At 47.1% G+C, this 17441-nt stretch overlaps 1 protein-coding gene across 1 annotated transcript in view; it reads left to right on the forward strand.

Annotated features, from left to right (window-relative positions):
- Positions 1-17441, forward strand: part of itgb4 (integrin, beta 4) — an 87725-nt gene that overhangs the window by 14020 nt on the left and 56264 nt on the right. Inside the window, exons 4-10 of the mRNA XM_055654009.1 lie at positions 1434-1526; positions 1942-2146; positions 3742-3838; positions 8293-8464; positions 10578-10841; positions 12094-12183; positions 14258-14386. Coding sequence (XP_055509984.1) covers positions 1434-1526; positions 1942-2146; positions 3742-3838; positions 8293-8464; positions 10578-10841; positions 12094-12183; positions 14258-14386 — 1050 coding nt within the window. The remainder of the gene's footprint in view (positions 1-1433; positions 1527-1941; positions 2147-3741; positions 3839-8292; positions 8465-10577; positions 10842-12093; positions 12184-14257; positions 14387-17441) is intronic.

The following is a 17441-nucleotide window of genomic DNA, read 5'->3' on the forward strand; positions in this document are numbered from 1 at the left end:
AGATCTCAGTGAAAACCCACGCAGGTCACGGGGAGAACGTACGAACTCCGTACAGGCAAGCACGCATAGTCAGGATCGAACCCGGTTCTCTGAGGCAGCAACTCTACCGCTGCACCACCGTGCCGCCCATGCTTGTGCCTGCAACTCTGGCCAGCGATGAGCCACTGGACATTGATCGGGAATAATCTTGTGAATAAGTGTCTCCAGGCCAGCTTGGAACAGCGTCTCAATTTTCTCCAGAGATGCTGCCTGACCTGCGGAGTTACTCCAGCATTTTGTATCTGTCTTTCGAACTGCATCCATTGTAGATCTGAACCAGGTTAACAGTTCAGGAAATCTGACAGAACATGCAACAGTGGTTGGGAACAATGTGCTGTATCATTAAATCTGGGCCAGAATCACTGTGTGATGAGCCAGAATAATCTACCCTGTCAGAACATTGAGAGCAGGGAGGGTCATGTCACAGACTGCAGGGCAATGTGAAACTGTTGTACATGTTACACATTCACTCATAAAGCCAGCTGGGCATGTGTACTGAACTCAAGTAGTACATTGCACCTGTTTGAGGTCATGAAACTAAAGAATGAAGCTAAATCACATTCATGGGGCAACAGCTATAAAATAGGAAGGGGCAAAGTTTAAAGGAGCATTTTTTTACAGAGTTTGTTGGGTGCCTGGAACATGCTGCCAGAGGTGGTGCTTGAGGCAGACACAAGAGTGGTTGTTAAGGGTATTTTGGATAGGCACATGGGTATGCAGGGAATGAAGAGATTATGGATTATACATATCTGGAGCACCCTGAGAAAACCCAGGCGATCACATGGAGAATGTACAAACTCCGTACAGAGAGCACCCGTGGTCAGGATCGAACCCGGGTCTCCGCCGCTGTGAAACAAATGCTCTACCGCTGAGCCACTGTGTCGTCCCTACCCAAACCATAGACAGGCTTGGAACAAGATGGTGAATCTTTGTTGAACTCACTCAGTAGCAACATGAACTGGAATGTCCCCGTCTCGAGGAAAGAACATTCCTTTTGGGGGAAGGAATTCCACACTGAACAAGGACACGGGGGGGGGGGGGGGGGGGGGGGGGGGGGGGGGGGGGGGGGGGGGGGTGGGGGGGGGGGGGGGGGGGGGGGGGGGGGGGGAGTGCAGTCAGCTAGAACCCTGGTTTTGGGGAGTCCTTATAAAACTCTGCGGAGATGGAGGACGCTGGGCGTTGAGTTGATGGCTGACAAAATAGGACCGACAAAACTGAAACCTCTGCCCTGGGAGCGAGGGGCATTGGGAAGGGGGGTGGCCACTGTAACCAAAACCACGCTCATTGGGCGGGAGGGGGTTAGAGGCCCCGGAGTGGCTGTTGGTGTGAGGGGCAGTGGTGTGTTTCAGGCACTGATCTGAAGGATGCAATAACTGGTGCTTCTTGTTTTGAAGAACTTCACGTTGCCCAGGTGTGACCTAGCGAGCAATCTCTTGTCCAGCTGTAAAAAGATTGTCGCAATGAAGTCCGAGATGCACATAATTCAGGTACGTCTCCCACAGAGCAGAATCTTTGATTCCTCAGCAAGGAAAGTAGACCAAAATTATCCATCTATCTCTGTCCTCACTGTTTGATTATTTCTCACCCCCCTCTCTCTCTCCCCCTCTCTTACTCTCCCCCTCTCTCTCCCCCCTCTTTCTCTCCCCTTCTCTCTCCCCCCCTTCCTCCCCCTCCCCCCCCTCCCCCTCCACCCCCCCCTCTCTCTCCCCCCTCCCCCCCTCTGTCCCTCCCCCTCTGCCCCTGCCCCTCCCCCTCTCTCTCTCCCCCAACGCGTGCACTGGCCATAATGACACCCGCAGTATAACAGTGAACCTAGGCGGATGTGTGTCACATCCCTGAGGCGCGTGGGGATGTCCTGAACTGTGGAACGCAGGAAGGTAAAGCAAGTGTTTTGTTCCACAGAGCACTCGGATTGATACCAGTAGCAAACGCACCCAGATCTCACCACAGCAAGTGTCCATGAGCCTGAGGGCCGGAGAGGAGAGGACCCTGAACTTCGAGGTGTTCCAGCCACTAGAATCTCCCATTGACCTCTACTTCCTCATGGACTTCTCCTACTCCATGCAGGATGATTTGGACAACTTGAAGAAGTTGGGGCTTCGGCTGGGTGAGTGCCAGACCCTTCCATTGCTTTCACTCATAACCCAGTGGAATAATGAAAGGCCTGGATAGAGTGGATGTGGAGAGGATATTTCCAGCAGTGGCAGAGTCTAAGTCCAGAGGGCACAACCTCAGAATAAAAGGAAGTACCTTTGGAATGGAGAAGGATTTCTTTAGCCAGAGGTTGGTGAATCTGGGATTTATTGCCACAGAAGGCAGAGAAAGCAGTTATTGGGCATTTTTAAAGTGGAGTTTGAGAAGTTCTTGATTAGTAAGAACGTCAAAGGTTACTGGAAGAAGGCAGGAGAATGGGGGGGGGGGGGGGGGTGAGAAGGAAAAATAGATCAGTCATGATTGAATTACAGAGCAGGCTGGATGGACCAAATGGCCCAATTCTGTTCCTATGTCTTGTGATCAATGGTCCATTCTGTAGGTTTAGTTTAGTTTAGAGATACAGTTCGGAAACAGGGTCTTCGGCCCACCGAGTCCGCACTGGCCAGCGATCCCCCCCCCTGACATGAAGCTATCCCACATCCACCAGGGACAATTTATATTTGTACCTTATATTTATATTAGCCAATTCACCGACAAACCTGTACGTCTTTGGAGTGTGGGAGGAAACCGAAGATCTCAGTGGAAACCCACACAGGCCACATACATACTCCATACAGACAGCACCCGTAGTCAGGATCGAACCCATGTCTCCAGCGCTGTAAGGCAGCTACTCTACCGCTGTGTCACCATGCAGAGGTGTCTCGTAGGCCGGACAGCTGAGCTCTTTGTAGGGTCGTGACTGTTTCCTGAAGGACTGAGAGCACCATAATCAGAGGGAGCTTCACTACTGGGTCAGCACTTCCCCCATATGGGCTGAGGCTTTTGGCTGAGTTGTACCTTGTCATTGAGACCCCATCCCAGAAACTCTAGTGCAGCCCTGAGGGGGAAACAACCCCAACCCCATTTTATCATTCGGACGAAATATTAGACCAAGGCCTTGTATCTTCTGAGGTAAATTCTAGTTCTATGGTGTAAAACACAAAGTGCTGGAGTAACTCAGCGGGTCAGACAGCATCTGTGGCGGGAATATTTCGGGTTGGGATCTATCAAACTGCAGTTCTATGGTGTGATATTTTTCCCTCGTACCAGACATTATTTATTCCACATCAAACATCTTGTCTTTTTGCACACTTTTTAGAGTCGTAAAATTTATGCACAAATTATGCACGATTTAGGCATGATTTACATACGATTTATGCACGATTTGTGCATAATTTATGAATAGTTTGTACATTTTGTATGCATAATTTATTTTTGGCTGCCATCTGAATCTGTGAGCCTGTGATACTGCAGTCAGCAAGATTTTCACCGTACCTGCACCTCACTGGTATTTGCGTACATGACAATAAATGACTTGACCTCAGCGAAGCAAATGATATGGTCGTTCTCACATTAATGTTTGAGGGACCTCGCTGTCATGTGGCTGCAGTTATTATTATGTTTCAACTGGGGCGACACTCTGAAGGATGCATTAGTTCTAAAGAGTTTTGGGACTGTGACGGTTGTAACAACACAATTTAAATGCACGTATACTCTTTGTATTGGCAGCTGATGTAGTGAAGAACATGTCGAATGACTACACCATCGGCTTTGGGAAGTTTGTTGACAAGGTGTCTGTTCCACAGACAGACATGAGGCCATTGAGGTAAGACTGGGGTTTCAGCCACTGTGGCTCTAGGGCAGAGTGGTGTGCAGGTTGTCACCATGTGTGTAAGTGCATTACAGCACCTGCTTGTGTACAGTGCCCTCCATAATGTTTGTGGCAAAGACTCATCATTTATTTATTTCCCTCTGTACTCCACAATTTGAGATTTGTAATAGAAAAAAAAAATCACATGTGGTTAAAGTGCACATTGTCAGATTTTATTAAAGGCCATTTTTAAATATTTTGGTTTCACCATGTAGAAATTAAAGCTTCACCTTCTTCTTCTCCTTCTTGCGTATGGCGTGCACAGCCTAAAGTTGTAGGACAACGTGTTCTATTTGATTGTGCACGCCAGGTTGATTGCATTCGTCAGACCATGTGAAGATTGCCATCTCCCACCTAAGAAATTACAGCAGTGTTTATACATTGTCCCTCCATTTCAGGGCACCTTAATGTTTGGGACACATGGCTTCACAGGCGTTTGAAATTGCTCAGGTGTGTTTAATTGCCTCCTTAATGCAGGTGTAAGAGAGCTCTCAGCACCAAGTCTTTCCTCCAGTCTTTCCATCGCCTTTGGAAACTTTTATTGCTATTTATCAAAATGAGAACCAAAGTTGTGCCAATGAAAGTCAAAAAAGCCATTATGAGGCTGAGAAACAAGAATAAAACTGTTAGAGACATCAGCCAAACCTTAGGCTTACCAAAATCAACTGTTTGGAACAGCATTAAGAAGAAAGAGAGCACTGGTGAGCATACTAATCACAAAGGGACTGGCAGGCCAAGGAAGATTACACCTCATATATTTAAATAGAGTGGCAGGGAGAGAGGAACAGTGGGGTGGGGGTAGGGGGAGAGTGTGGTCAGTAAAGCACCTGTCCCACTGTACGAGGTAATTCAAGAGTTCTCCTGAATTTTCCGTGATTCGAACTCTGAGAATTACAGTATTAGCCTCTCGTAGGTACTCGGGGCTATCGTGGACATTTTTCAACCGCGTTTCCCGGGTAAATGCCGTTAGCGTTACGAGCCGCTAAGAGACGTCCCCGAGCTCCGACGTACCCGCTACGTACATTCTATGTACTTACCACGAGATTGATTTTTTTTAAACTCGGGAGAACTCTTGGGTAAACTCGTATAGTGGGACAGCCCCTTAAGTTGACACTTCAGCAGAGGCTGACTGTAGGCTGGACAAGGGGAGATGAGGGGAGGGGGAGAGGAAGTGAGGGGAAGGGAGGCGAAGAGGGGAAAGGGGAAGGGAAGGGGAAAAAGAAGGGGAGAGATGGGGGGGGGGGAGGGGACAGAAGGCGGGAGGAGAGGGGGGGGGTAGGGGATGGGAGGGGAGAGGAGGAGAAGAGAGAGAAGGGAAGGGGGGAAGAGGGTGGGTGGGGCGGATCGAGGGAGTGGAGAGTATGGGAGTGGAGTGGGAGGAATGAGAAGGTAGGAAGAGGGTGTGTACTGATGAGGGGAAGGGTAGGAAGATAGGAACGATGTGGACAGGGGCAGGGAGGGAGGAACTAGGTAAACAAGGAGGTGGGAGTTTCGCGAGCGTTCAGCTGGGATGCGACAGAAACAATGAGATCACTCGAACGGCAACTTCAAGGCTCAGATGAAATCCAGCACGTAGAAGTGTTGGGGCAATCGCAGCTCGTTTATTGCGTGCTGTTTTCTGCCCTCGCTGTGATTTATGTAGTAACCAAAGACAAACTTTGTGAACCAACATTGAGAGGGAGTGGCAAGGATGATGTGATCTGCAGCAGGAGAAGTTTATCACTGAATGCTCCTGCCCTCCCTGGGCCCAGAGCAGGGTTATAGCTGTCTCCCAGCTACAATGGACAGGCACTGTGGGGAAGCGGGGATGAATGGGAGCTTTGTCCCGTCCACAGGCAGTGAAGATAGTGAGTCACTGATGCAGCGGATACACAATCAAAGCAGTGAGCAGCAGCTCAGAAACACCTTGCACACTTGCACCGTGGCAGCATTAATAAATCTAACTAGTTATTAATCATAGAATTCTCAGGACCTCTGCCCCTTTCTTTCTCTCCCCCTCCCCCTCCCCCTCTCTCTACCCTCTCTCCCCCTCTCTCCCCCACTCTCCCCCTCCCTCCCCCACCCCCCCCCCCATCCCCTTCGCTCCCCCCCTCTCTCTCTCCTTCCCCCTTTCCCTCCCCCCCTCTAAACTCCCCCTTCTCTCGCTTTCCTCCCTCCCCCTCTCCTCGTCCTCCTCCTCCCACTCCACTGCTCTGTCTCCCCTCCCACTCTGCTTCTCTCCCTTTCTCTCTTGACCCCCCCCCCCCCCCCCCCCCCCATGCACTCTCTCTGTGTCTTTCTGTCCCTCTGCTTTGGTCTGTGTTTGCCGTCTCTGTCCCACGCTCTTTGGCCACCTTCCCCTCCCTTTATCTGCCTCTTTCTGCGCTTCATTCTCTCTCTCTCTCTCTCTCTCTCATCGTTGCACGGCCTCCTTCAGTCTCTCCCATCCTTTATACCTCTCTCCCCATGAGCATATCTTTTATTAACGATCAGGGCTGGCTACACACCACCACTCTATTTTTCCCTGCAATAAAACATGAGCCCCTCTACCGTGGTGCAGCGGAATCTGCAGCTGATTTATGGTGATAAGAGGCCGTGTGTAGCCGCTTCACACTCTGCTGAGAAAGAACTTAAATCGGCCTTTCAAGCCGCTAATTGTGGAACATGGGAGGAGCGCTCATTCACGCTCATTCACGCTCGCCGCCGTCACAAGACGTTACAACTACAGCTGTAGTTCAGGGGTCCAGAGTGCAGGAAGTCCATTTCACGACGCTGAATTCACAACTCCCAACCGCATCTCAACCGGTTGTCACAAAGCCTTGGTGATCTGACGCTCACAGAAACAAAATAGCAAAGCCTAGTGTGGGATTGTTCCCTGTCGAGAAAAGGAAAGTCAAGGGCGGGATTAATAAATGCCCTACCTGTATCCCTATGCAGACTCCTTGTGTCCTCTTCACAAATGGCTACCCAATGTATCTTTGTATCATCAGCCTATTGTGGACCGTCATTCACATAGATTATAAACAGCACGGTGCTACACCCAATAGTTACTGTTTGCCAATCCGTAAGTGACCTATTCCTCCCGCATTTCTGTTTTCTGTCCCCTCCATGTCACTATTATTACCCGAACCGCCCAGACTCGTATCTTGTGCAGTCATCCTTTATGTGGCTCTATATCAAATGCAAATCAAAATCAATATCACCAGCAACTTGTCCTGGACCGAAGCATATCGAAGCAATGGCCAAGAAAGCACACCTTCCTTAGAAGGCTTCGGAAGTTCGGCATGTCCCCAACAACTCTCACACACGTCTCAGAAGCGCCGTAGAAAGCATTTGTATCGGGACGCATCACAGCTTGGTTTGGGAAACGGCTCCATCCAAGACCGCAAGAAATTGCAGAGAATTGTGGACGCGGCCCAGACCATCACACAAACCAACCTCCCTCCCATTTTTACTCCAATTATACCTCATCTTGCCTTGGCAAGCCCATCAAGGACGAGTCGCACACCGGCCACTCTGTTTTCCCTTCTCCCATCAGACAAAAGGTATAGAAGCGTGAAAACGCACACCTCCAGATTCACGGACAGTTTCGTCCTCACGATCTTACCTTAAGTAAGATTTACAAATTACCTGCTTAAATGTCTGCCATTGCTGATCTATCTTTTTAAACTTTCATCTATTTTCTTGGTCCACATCAGCTAATTCTATCCTGATACTACTAGAATTGGCATTATTTAAGTTCTTGATACTGGTATCAGACACAGGGTTCCATCCTCAGATTGAAGGAGAGAGTGGACCATAGCTTCTTCCCCTCTGTTATTAGGCTTCTGAACGATCCTTCCATAAGCTAGGGTACTGTCCAATCCACCTCCATCCCATTTGTGAACATTAGACTTTGTCGATGTAACTGTGCGCTTCTCTGCTGAGAACTATATTCGGCACTCTGTATCTTTCCCTTTGCTCTATCTTTATTTTAGTTTAATTTCATGTCGTTTAGAGATACAGCGTGGAAACAGGGTTCTGAGTCTGCGCACACACTAACACTATCCTACACACACTAGGGACAACTTACAATTTTACCCAAGCTAATTAACCTACAAACCTGTACATCTTTGGAGTGCGGGAGGAAACCAGAGCACCGGAGAAGACACACACAGGTCGCGGGGAGAACGTACAAACTCCCTACAGACAGCTCCCATATCTGGGATCGAACCTGGGTCTTCGGCACCGTAAAGCAGCAACTCTACCGCTGCGCCACTGTTTGTACTTGAGTTTGGCTTGATTGTATTGATGCATAGTATTATCTGATCTGTTTGGATTGATGCAAAACAAAGCTTTTCACTTCACCACACGTAATAATAATAAACCTAAGCCTGTGTCCGTACTTTCCCAGCTGAATCCTTTAATTTCTGGCCTCTCTTTTGTTCTAGACTTAAGCAGCCTTGGCCAAACAGTGATGCCCCATTCTCCTTCAAGAACGTCATTCCTCTGACCAGCAATGTAAACAGTTTCATCGAGAAGCTGCAGAAGGAAAGAATCTCGGGCAACATGGACGCACCTGAAGGTGGATTTGATGCAATTCTGCAGGTTGCAGTCTGCAAGGTGAGTCTGCCCTTGGAGTCTCGATCCTTTAGACCTCATCTGTGTGCGCAGGGGCAGAATGAAATATATGAGGTGTAAAATGTTGCGGCTGGAGATGAAATATTTTAGATTTTCATGTGACATTGGGATTGAGTTTCTTGGCTAAACATTTAGCTTTTATGTTTGATAACATGCAGATAGCTTATTACTGAATATGAAGATAGTTATTGTCCTATGGCATTAGTGTGTATAAGCAGGTTAGATACTACTTTTTCATTGTTTAGTTTAGTTTAAAGATACAGCATGGAAACACGGTTGTTCCTAGGATACAGATCACACCACCCCTCCCACTTTCACACCGTCACCACTGCACTGTTGCACAAATTAACCTTGAGTCGTAGAGTCATTCAGGGTGGAAACAGGCTCTTCTGCCCAGCGTTCCCATGCCGACCATTTACACCAGTCCCATTTGGCCCATGTCCCTCTAAACCTTTCCTATTCATGTACCTGTCCATATGTTTCATAAACGTTGTGATAGTACCTGCCTCAACTGGATGTCTTCTGCCAGCCCGAAATACATATATTTCCATATATTAGACTTACCCTAAATAATCCTCTCATGATCTATACACCTCCATAAGATCACTCCTCATCCTCCTACACTCCAGGGACTAAAGTCTTTGCCTGCTTAACCACTCCCTATAACTCAGGCCATTGAGTCCTGCAACATCCTTGTAAATCTTCTTTGCTTCCTTTCCAGTTTATCATCTTTCCGATAATGGGGTGACTAAAACTGAACACATTACTCCAAATGTGGCCAACTGTAACATGACCTCCCATCTACTACACTCAATGACCTCCCAACATCTATACTTATATGTACAACCATAGCTTCTTCCCCTCTGTTATCAGGCTTCTGAACGGTCCTTCCACAAACTAAAGTGCTGTCCGATTCACTACCCCATTTGCGAACATTAGACTTTGTCTATGTAACTGGTGCTCTACAATGCTGAGAACTATATCCTGCAATGGTGTTCCTCTGAGAAGAGCTGGAGCACAAACGGAATCAAATTAGTTAGTGGCACAGCGCTCTACGTCATCAACCCGTTCTGGGGTTTTGCATTCTGTTCTGGGCCTGGTATCTTGGCTGATGTGGGGGTTAGCTTAGATCCCCCCCGGTAATACATAGCTGGGAAAACTTGCATGAATGAAGAAATGTTTCCATATGGTGCACTATGAGTTTAAAAGATTATGGGATAAGCTAAGTCTGATGTTATAGCCGATGAAATATATTGCTGCATAGTCAGGAATTATTCCCCTCGGGGGAGGAGCTGAGACTGATATCTGGATATGCGGCAACTGTTAAATGAAACAGCCTGTTAACCTTTACAAAACTGAGGTAGAGTACCCCAGTGTTATACAGTGACGGACCCGTCCCCACCAGTACTGTACCCCAGTGTTATACAGTGACAGACCTGTCCCCACCAGTACTGTACCTCAGTTTTAAACAGTGAGAGCCCTGTAACAACAGTACTTCACTACAGCATTGCATAGCAGCAGACTTGTACAAGCTTGTATGCATTCCATTGTTGTACATTGCCATACCTGTGTTAGAGTTGAATAACATTACAGCATAATCTGTAATCTCAGTTATTTTGTGATGGAACCTATCCAACTGATCATATATAGGATATTACAGATAAATATCCATACCCACTAATTCTATGCGCAATGGGCCATTGTGGGCTCCACCTCACCTGGCTTTGATTTGTCCTTTTGCATATCTTTTATTCATTTGTTCCGTGTACCTTGCCATATCCCTCGTTTCCCTCTCCCCTGACTCTCAGTCTGAAGAAGGGTCTTGAGCCGAAACGTCACCTGTTCCTTTTCTCCAGAGAAGCTGCCTGACCCGCTGAGTTACTCCAGCTTTTTATGTTCATCTCTGGTTTAATCAAGATCTCCCTGCTCTCGTGCTGATACACTGTGATGTGGGAGTGCTGAACAACTGTTTTCCTTTTGAGAAAGATGTTAGAAATGTTATTTCCTGTGGTATTTTCGGATCTTCCCTTCCTGTAATGTCCCCTGCTTCTGGTTGACTTGGCTTCTGTCCTGAGGAGAGTTTTTCTTGTTGCAGGGTGACATAGGTTGGAGGCCTGACAGCACCCATCTGCTGGTCTTCTCGACTGAATCTGCCTTTCATTATGAAGCTGACGGCTCCAATGTCCTCTCGGGCATCTTGGAAAGGAATGATGAGCAATGTCATTTGGACAACAGTGGCAGTTACACCCAGGATACCGAGCAAGACTACCCTTCCATCCCAACTCTGATACGCCTTCTCAGCAAGCATGGCATTATTCCTATCTTTGCTGTTACTAACCATTCATATTCCTACTATGAGGTAAGATATTAATCAGGATAATGACAGGCAGGGTCTCCATGGGTCTTAGGTGTATCACAGTGAATGTCATGCATCAAAGGTTGCATTTAATAGAGCAAGGCTAGTTGTACAAATTAATTAATTTCCAGTAGAAATTCATCCTCGGTGGATAGCTCCATGTCATGGCAGCTGCAGTTATCATCACTTCTGAAATTCTTCCCATTGAAATGAGTGAAGCAAACTTCTGGGAATAGATTAACATGTGCAAGGAGCTATTTAGCACATGTAGTTCACCTGATGCAATGTCCTGCAACATAGCACTCAGAGTAGCTATTCGGCATAGATCATGTAGCTAATCTCTAACCCTGGTTAGTACAGACCTCCTTATAACAGATTTATACTAGATTGACAAGGCATTGAAATTGACAAGGCATTGAAATTGACAAGGCATTGAAATTGACAAGGCATTGAAATTGACAAGGCATTGAAATTGACAAGGCATTGACATTGACAAGGCATTGACATTGGCAAGGTGTTGAAATTGACAAGGCGTAGAAATTGACAAGGCATTGAAATTAAAGGCATTGAAATTGCCTTTAGTATTTTTAGCTTGCAGTAACAACAATAGACTTTTAGTGGTTAAAAAGAACTTTGTATTTGAAAACAACGTTGTTTCATGCAGTGACCACTATGTGGTTGGAGTGAATCCCTTACTCTGTTATAGCGGACAAGCGGCAACAATGGACACCATTCCCCCTTATGGTCCGTTATAACGTGAGTTAACTGTATTTTAAGCAGTATTCTAGATTTAGACTATTAGGTATTTCAAGAGGTAAACTGTGGTTCGTATTGCAAAGGTCCATTTATTTCTTGGCGTTTTCACAGTCCATAGTGTGAAACCTCCTTTTCAGAAGAAGAGACTTTACATGTTGCTAGATATTGCAACACTGTTTGTGTTGTTGCTGATACAGGTTGCAGAATGTGCGGTTACAAGCAAAGCAATGAGCATTGGAGAGTGAAATGGTTAATATTTGTATCCTGCATTCATGATGCACAGAATATATAAGGAGATTCTATTGGAGATAGATAGTTCTATTGGAGAGTAATCTATCAGTAATAGACACTTGCGATAATTCACTTGGTAATTAATTTTTCTTTGGAAACCAACCAAGCCATTTATCCAAAGGATCGAGGTCTCTCTGCGGGTGCTGCTTTGGATAGCAGACCAGTGGGGATTTTACTTTATAATGGGTCTTGTGTTTTTTAAATCCAGAAATTGAGCAAGTATTTTCCAGTGTCTGATATCGGGCAGCTGCAAGAGGACTCGTCCAATATACTCGACCTGCTGCGCCATGCATTTGAGGTAAGCCCTCCCACAACTATCTCTGGACTAAATGTACTACAGAGGGGGATGGATCCAGTGAATGCACAGACTCTTTAACCCAGGGTAGAGGAATCAAAATCTGGACACCATTGGTTTGGTCAGGAAGGATTTCATCAGTCAGAGTATTGAGTAACGCAGTTTGGAGGTCATGTTCATAAGGTCATAAGGAATAGGAGTCGGCCCATCAAGTCTACTCCACCATTTAATCAGGGCTGATCTATCACTCCCTCCTAACCCCATTCTCCTGCCTTTTCCACATAACCTCAGTACTAATCAAGAATCTATTTCTGCTTTAAAAAATATCCACTGACTTGGCCTCCACAGCCTTCTGTGGTAAAATAATTCCACAGATTCACCACCCTCTGACTAAATAAATTTCTCCTCATCTTCCTAAAAGAACGTCCTTTAATTCTGAGGCTCTGACCTCTAATCTGAGACTCTCCCACTAGTGGAAACATCCTCTCCACATCCACTCTATCCAAGTCTTTCACTATTCTGCCTGTTTCAATGAGCCCCCCCCCCCTCATTCTACTAAACTCCAGTGAGTACAGGCCCAGTGCCGACAAACGCTCATCATAGGTTAACCTACTCATTCATGGGATCATTCTTGTAAACCTTCTCTGGACCCTCTCCAGAGCCAGCACATCCTTCCTCAGATATGCGGCCCAAAATTGCTCACAATATTCCAAATGCGGCCTCACCAGTGCCTTATAGAGCCTCAAATCACATCTCTGTTTTTGTATACAAGGCCTCTTGAAATAAATGCTAGCATTGAGTTTGCTTTCTTTACTACCGATTCGACTTGCAGATTAGCTTTTTGGGAATCCTGCATCAGCATTCCCAAGTCCCTTTGCACCTCCGATTTCTGGATTCTCACCCCATTTAGAACATAGTCTAGGCCTTTATTCCTACTGCAAAAATCCACGTCTCCACTGTTTGCTACATTATATTCCAACTGCAGTTGTACAAGACATTGGTGAGGTCATACTTCGAATATTATGTACCGTTTTGGTCACACTATTGTAGGAAAGATGTTGTTAAGCTGGAAAGGTGCATAGAAGATTTATGAGCATGTTGCAAGGACTGATCTATAGGGAGAGGTTGAGCAGGCTAGGACTCTATTCCTTGGTGTGCAAGAGGATGAGAGGTGATCTTACAGATGTGTAGACAATCATGAGAGGAATAGATCAGGTAAATGCACAGTCTTGTACCAAGAGGTGGGGAATTGAGAACCAGAGGACATAGGTTTAAGGTGAGGGGTGAAAGATTTTATGGGAACCTGAGAGGCAACGTTTTTACACAAAGGCTGATGGGTGAATGGAACAAGCTGCCGGAGTAGGTAGTTGAAGCTGAGACTATTGCAAAGTTTAACAGACAGTTAGACAGATACATGGATACGATAGGTTTAGAGCGATATGTACCGAATGCAGGCAGATGGAACAAGAGTGGATTTGGCATGTTGGTCAGCAAGGGCAAGTTGGGCCGAAGGGCCTGTTTCCACGGTGTATGACTCGATGATTCTATGGCTTAAGGAGAGAGGGCCAAGATTTAATAGGAAACTGAGGGGCAATATTTTTTACTCAGAGGGAGTTGGGTACATAGAACGAGCTGCCAGGGGAGATAGTTTGTGCAGTTACAACAACATTTAAAAGACGTTTGGACAGATGCATGGATAGGAGAGGTTTAGAGGGATATGGGCAATATGGAGGCGAATGGGACTAGCTTAGATAGGCATCTTAGTCAGCATGGATGTTGGGCCCAAGGGCCTCGTTCTGTGCTGTATGGCAATGTTGTCCCCCTCATGTTCACACACTTTGTAAAGCTATATCTTTGATGTGCAAACTATAGTGTAATATTACCCCCCTGCTCCACATTCTCATTGCAGAGAGTAGCCTGGAGCACCTCTCATGTGGTAACATGATATGCCAGGTGAATCTACTTCTGCTACCACCGTGTCATGTGCATCTTGCTGCACTACTGCCACCTTGGCATGTTGTACAGAGATGTTTGCTTCCCTCACGGATAACCTTTCCCTGCAATCTCCCTCCCACAGAACATCCGGTCAAAGATGGAGATCCGGGCTAACAGGGTCCCCAAAACAATGAGAGCCTCTGTCTCATCGTTGTCGGCGGCCAAGCCGCAGAGCGAGTCGTCCACCTTCACCGTCATCCCGGGACAGGTGGTAAGCAATCGCGGGACACCGGCCAACCCTGGGGGACAAGTAGCTGTGGCCAGCGGGGCCGGAGTCTGCGTCCAGGGGGTCGGCCTGAGCTGGGGAGTTCCTTGGCGAGTGACGGGAAGGGTTGGAAAACTCTCATCATTGCTTTGCTCAAAATGTGGTCAAATGTTTATATTTACTTGAGCATGTGTGTGGTGTGTGCGTGTCTGCCTACGTACGTGTGTGGCTGCGTGTGTGTCTGTGTGTGTGTGTGTGCGTGTGTGTGTCTGTGTGTGTCTGTGTGTGTGTGGGTGTGGGTCTGCATGTGTGTGTGTGGAGAGAAGGATTGGATGACGTTTCGGGTCGAGACCCTTCACTCTTCAATCTGTGTGCGTGTGTGTGTCTGTGTGCGTGTCTGTCGTGTGAGTGTGCCTGTGCGTGTGTCTGTGCATGTGTGTGTGTGTGCATGTCTGCATGTGTGTATGCATGTGTGTTTGTTTGTGTGTGTCTGTGTCTGTGCGTGTGTGTCTGTGTTCGTGTGAGTCTGTGTGTGTGTGGCTGTGCGTGTGTCTGTGTGCGTATGTGTCTGTGTGCATGTGTGTCTGTGAGTGTGTGTGTGTCTGTATGCGTCTGTTTGTGTCTGTGTGCATGTGTGTCTGTGTGTGCGTGTCTGTGCGTGCGTGTGTGTCTGTGCGTGCGTGTCTGTGCGTGCGTGTCTTTGCGTGTGTCTGTGCGGGTGTGTCTGTGCGTGTGTGTCTGTGTGCATGTGTGTCTGTGAGTGTGTGTCTGTGCGGGTGTGTCTGTGTGCGTGTGTGTCTGCGTGTGTGTCTGTGTGTGCCTGTGTGCATGTGTGTTTGCATGTGTGTCTGTGTGTCTGTGTGTGTCTGTGTGTGTGTGTCTGCGTGTGTCTGTGTGTGTGTGTGTGCGTGTCTGTGTGCATATCTGTGTGCATGTGTCTGCGTGTGTGTGTGTCTGTGTGTGTGTGCGCGTGTGTGTGTGTCTGTGCGTGTGTCTTTGTGCATATCTGTGTGCATGTGTCTGCGTGTGTGTGGCTGCGTGTGTCTGTGTGCGTGTCTGTGTGTCTGTGCGTGTGTGCCTCTGTGCATGTGTGTTTGCATGTGTGTCTGTGTGTGTTTCTGCGTGTGTGTGTCTGCGTGTGTCTATGTGTGTATGTCTTTGTGCATATCTGTGTGCGTGTGTCTGCGTGTGTGGCTGTGTGCGTGTGTCTGCATGTGTCTGTGTGTGCGTCTGACTGTGTGCCTGTCTGTGCGTTTGTCCTAAGGTCTGAGAGAGGTGACTCCTTGCTATCAGTTGACTGCAGACTGAATGAACAGGCAGACATTTTGTGCAGAGTTGAGCTATTGTGTGAGGATTGGCGGGTAGCAAACGTAACCCCACTTTTTAAGAAGGGAGGGAGAGAGAAAACGGGGAATTACAGACCAGTTAGTCTAACATCGGTAGTGGGGAAACTGCTAGTCAGTTATTAAAGATGGGATAGCAGCACATTTGGAAAGTGGTGAAATCATTGGACAAAGTCAGCATGGATTTACGAAAGGTAAATCATGTCTGACGAATCTTATAGAATTTTTCGAGGATGTAACTAGTAGCGTGGATAGGGGAGAACCAGTGGATGTGGTGTATCTGGACTTCCAGAAGGCTTTTGACAAGGTCCCACATAAGAGATTAGTATACAAACTTAAAGCACACGGCATTGGGGGTTCAGTATTGATGTGGATAGAGAACTGGTTGGCAAACAGGAAGCAAAGAGTAGGAGTAAACGGGTCCTTTTCACAATGGCAGGCAGTGACTAGTGGGGTACCGCAAGACTCAGTGCTGGGACCCCAGCTATTTACAATATATATTGATGATCTGGATGAGGGAATTGAAGGCAATATCTCCAAGTTTGCAGATGACACTAAGTTGGGGGGCAGTGTTAGCTGTGAGGAGGATGCTAGGAGACTGCAAGTTGACTTGGATAGGCTGGGTGAGTGGGAAAATGTTTCGCAGATGCAGTATAATGTGGATAAATGTGAGGTTATCCATTTTGGTGGCAAAAACGGGAAAGCAGACTATTATTTAAATGGTGGCCGATTGGGAAAGGGGGAGATGCAGCGAGACCTGGGTGTCATGGTACACCAGTCATTGAAGGTAGGCATGCAGGTGCAGCAGGCAGTGAAGAAAGCGAATGGTATGTTCATTGCAAAAGGATTTGAGTATAGGAGCAGGGAGGTTCTACTGCAGTTGTACAGGGTCTTGGTGAGACCACACCTGGAGTATTGCGTACAGTTTTGGTCTCCTAATCTGAGGAAGGACGTTATTGCCATAGAGGGAGTGCAGAGAAGGTTCACCAGACTGATTCCTGGGATGTCAGGACTGTCTTATGAAGAAAGACTGGATAGGCTTGGTTTATACTCTCTAGAATTTAGGAGATTGAGAGGGGATCTTATAGAAACTTACAAAATTCTTAAGGGGTTGGACAGGCTAGATGCAGGAAGATTGTTCCCGATGTTAGGGAAGTCCAGGACAAGGGGTCACAGCTTAAGGATAAGGGGGAAATCCTTTAAAACCGAGATGAGAAGAACTTTTTTTCACACAGAGAGTGGTGAATCTCTGGAACTCTCTGCCGCAGAAGGTAGTTGAGGCCAGTTCATTGGCTATATTTAAGAGGGAATTAGATGTGGCCCTTGTGGCTAAGGGGATCAGGGGGTATGGAGAGAAGGCAGGTACGGGATACTGAGTTGGATGATCAGCCATGATCATATTGAATGGCGGTGCAGGCTCGAAGGGCCGAATGGCCTACTCCTGCACCTAATTTCTATGTTTCTATGTGTGGTTTGGAGACATCAGGAAACCTTGTTGAGTTTAGTTTAGAGATAGAGCGTCGAAACAGGCCCTTTGGCCGACTAGCGATTCCTGTTGCAGTAGCACATGTTACATGCTAGGGACAATTCTACAATTTTTACCAAAGCCAATTAAACTTCAAACCTGCACGTCTTTGGAGTGTGGGAGGAAACCGGAGCACCCGGAGAAAACCCATGCGGTCTCAGGAAGAACGTATAAAGTCCGTTCGGCCGCACCA

Source organism: Leucoraja erinacea, chromosome 23, assembly GCF_028641065.1.
Source record: "Leucoraja erinacea ecotype New England chromosome 23, Leri_hhj_1, whole genome shotgun sequence".
Classification (NCBI taxonomy): Eukaryota; Metazoa; Chordata; class Chondrichthyes; order Rajiformes; family Rajidae; genus Leucoraja; species Leucoraja erinaceus.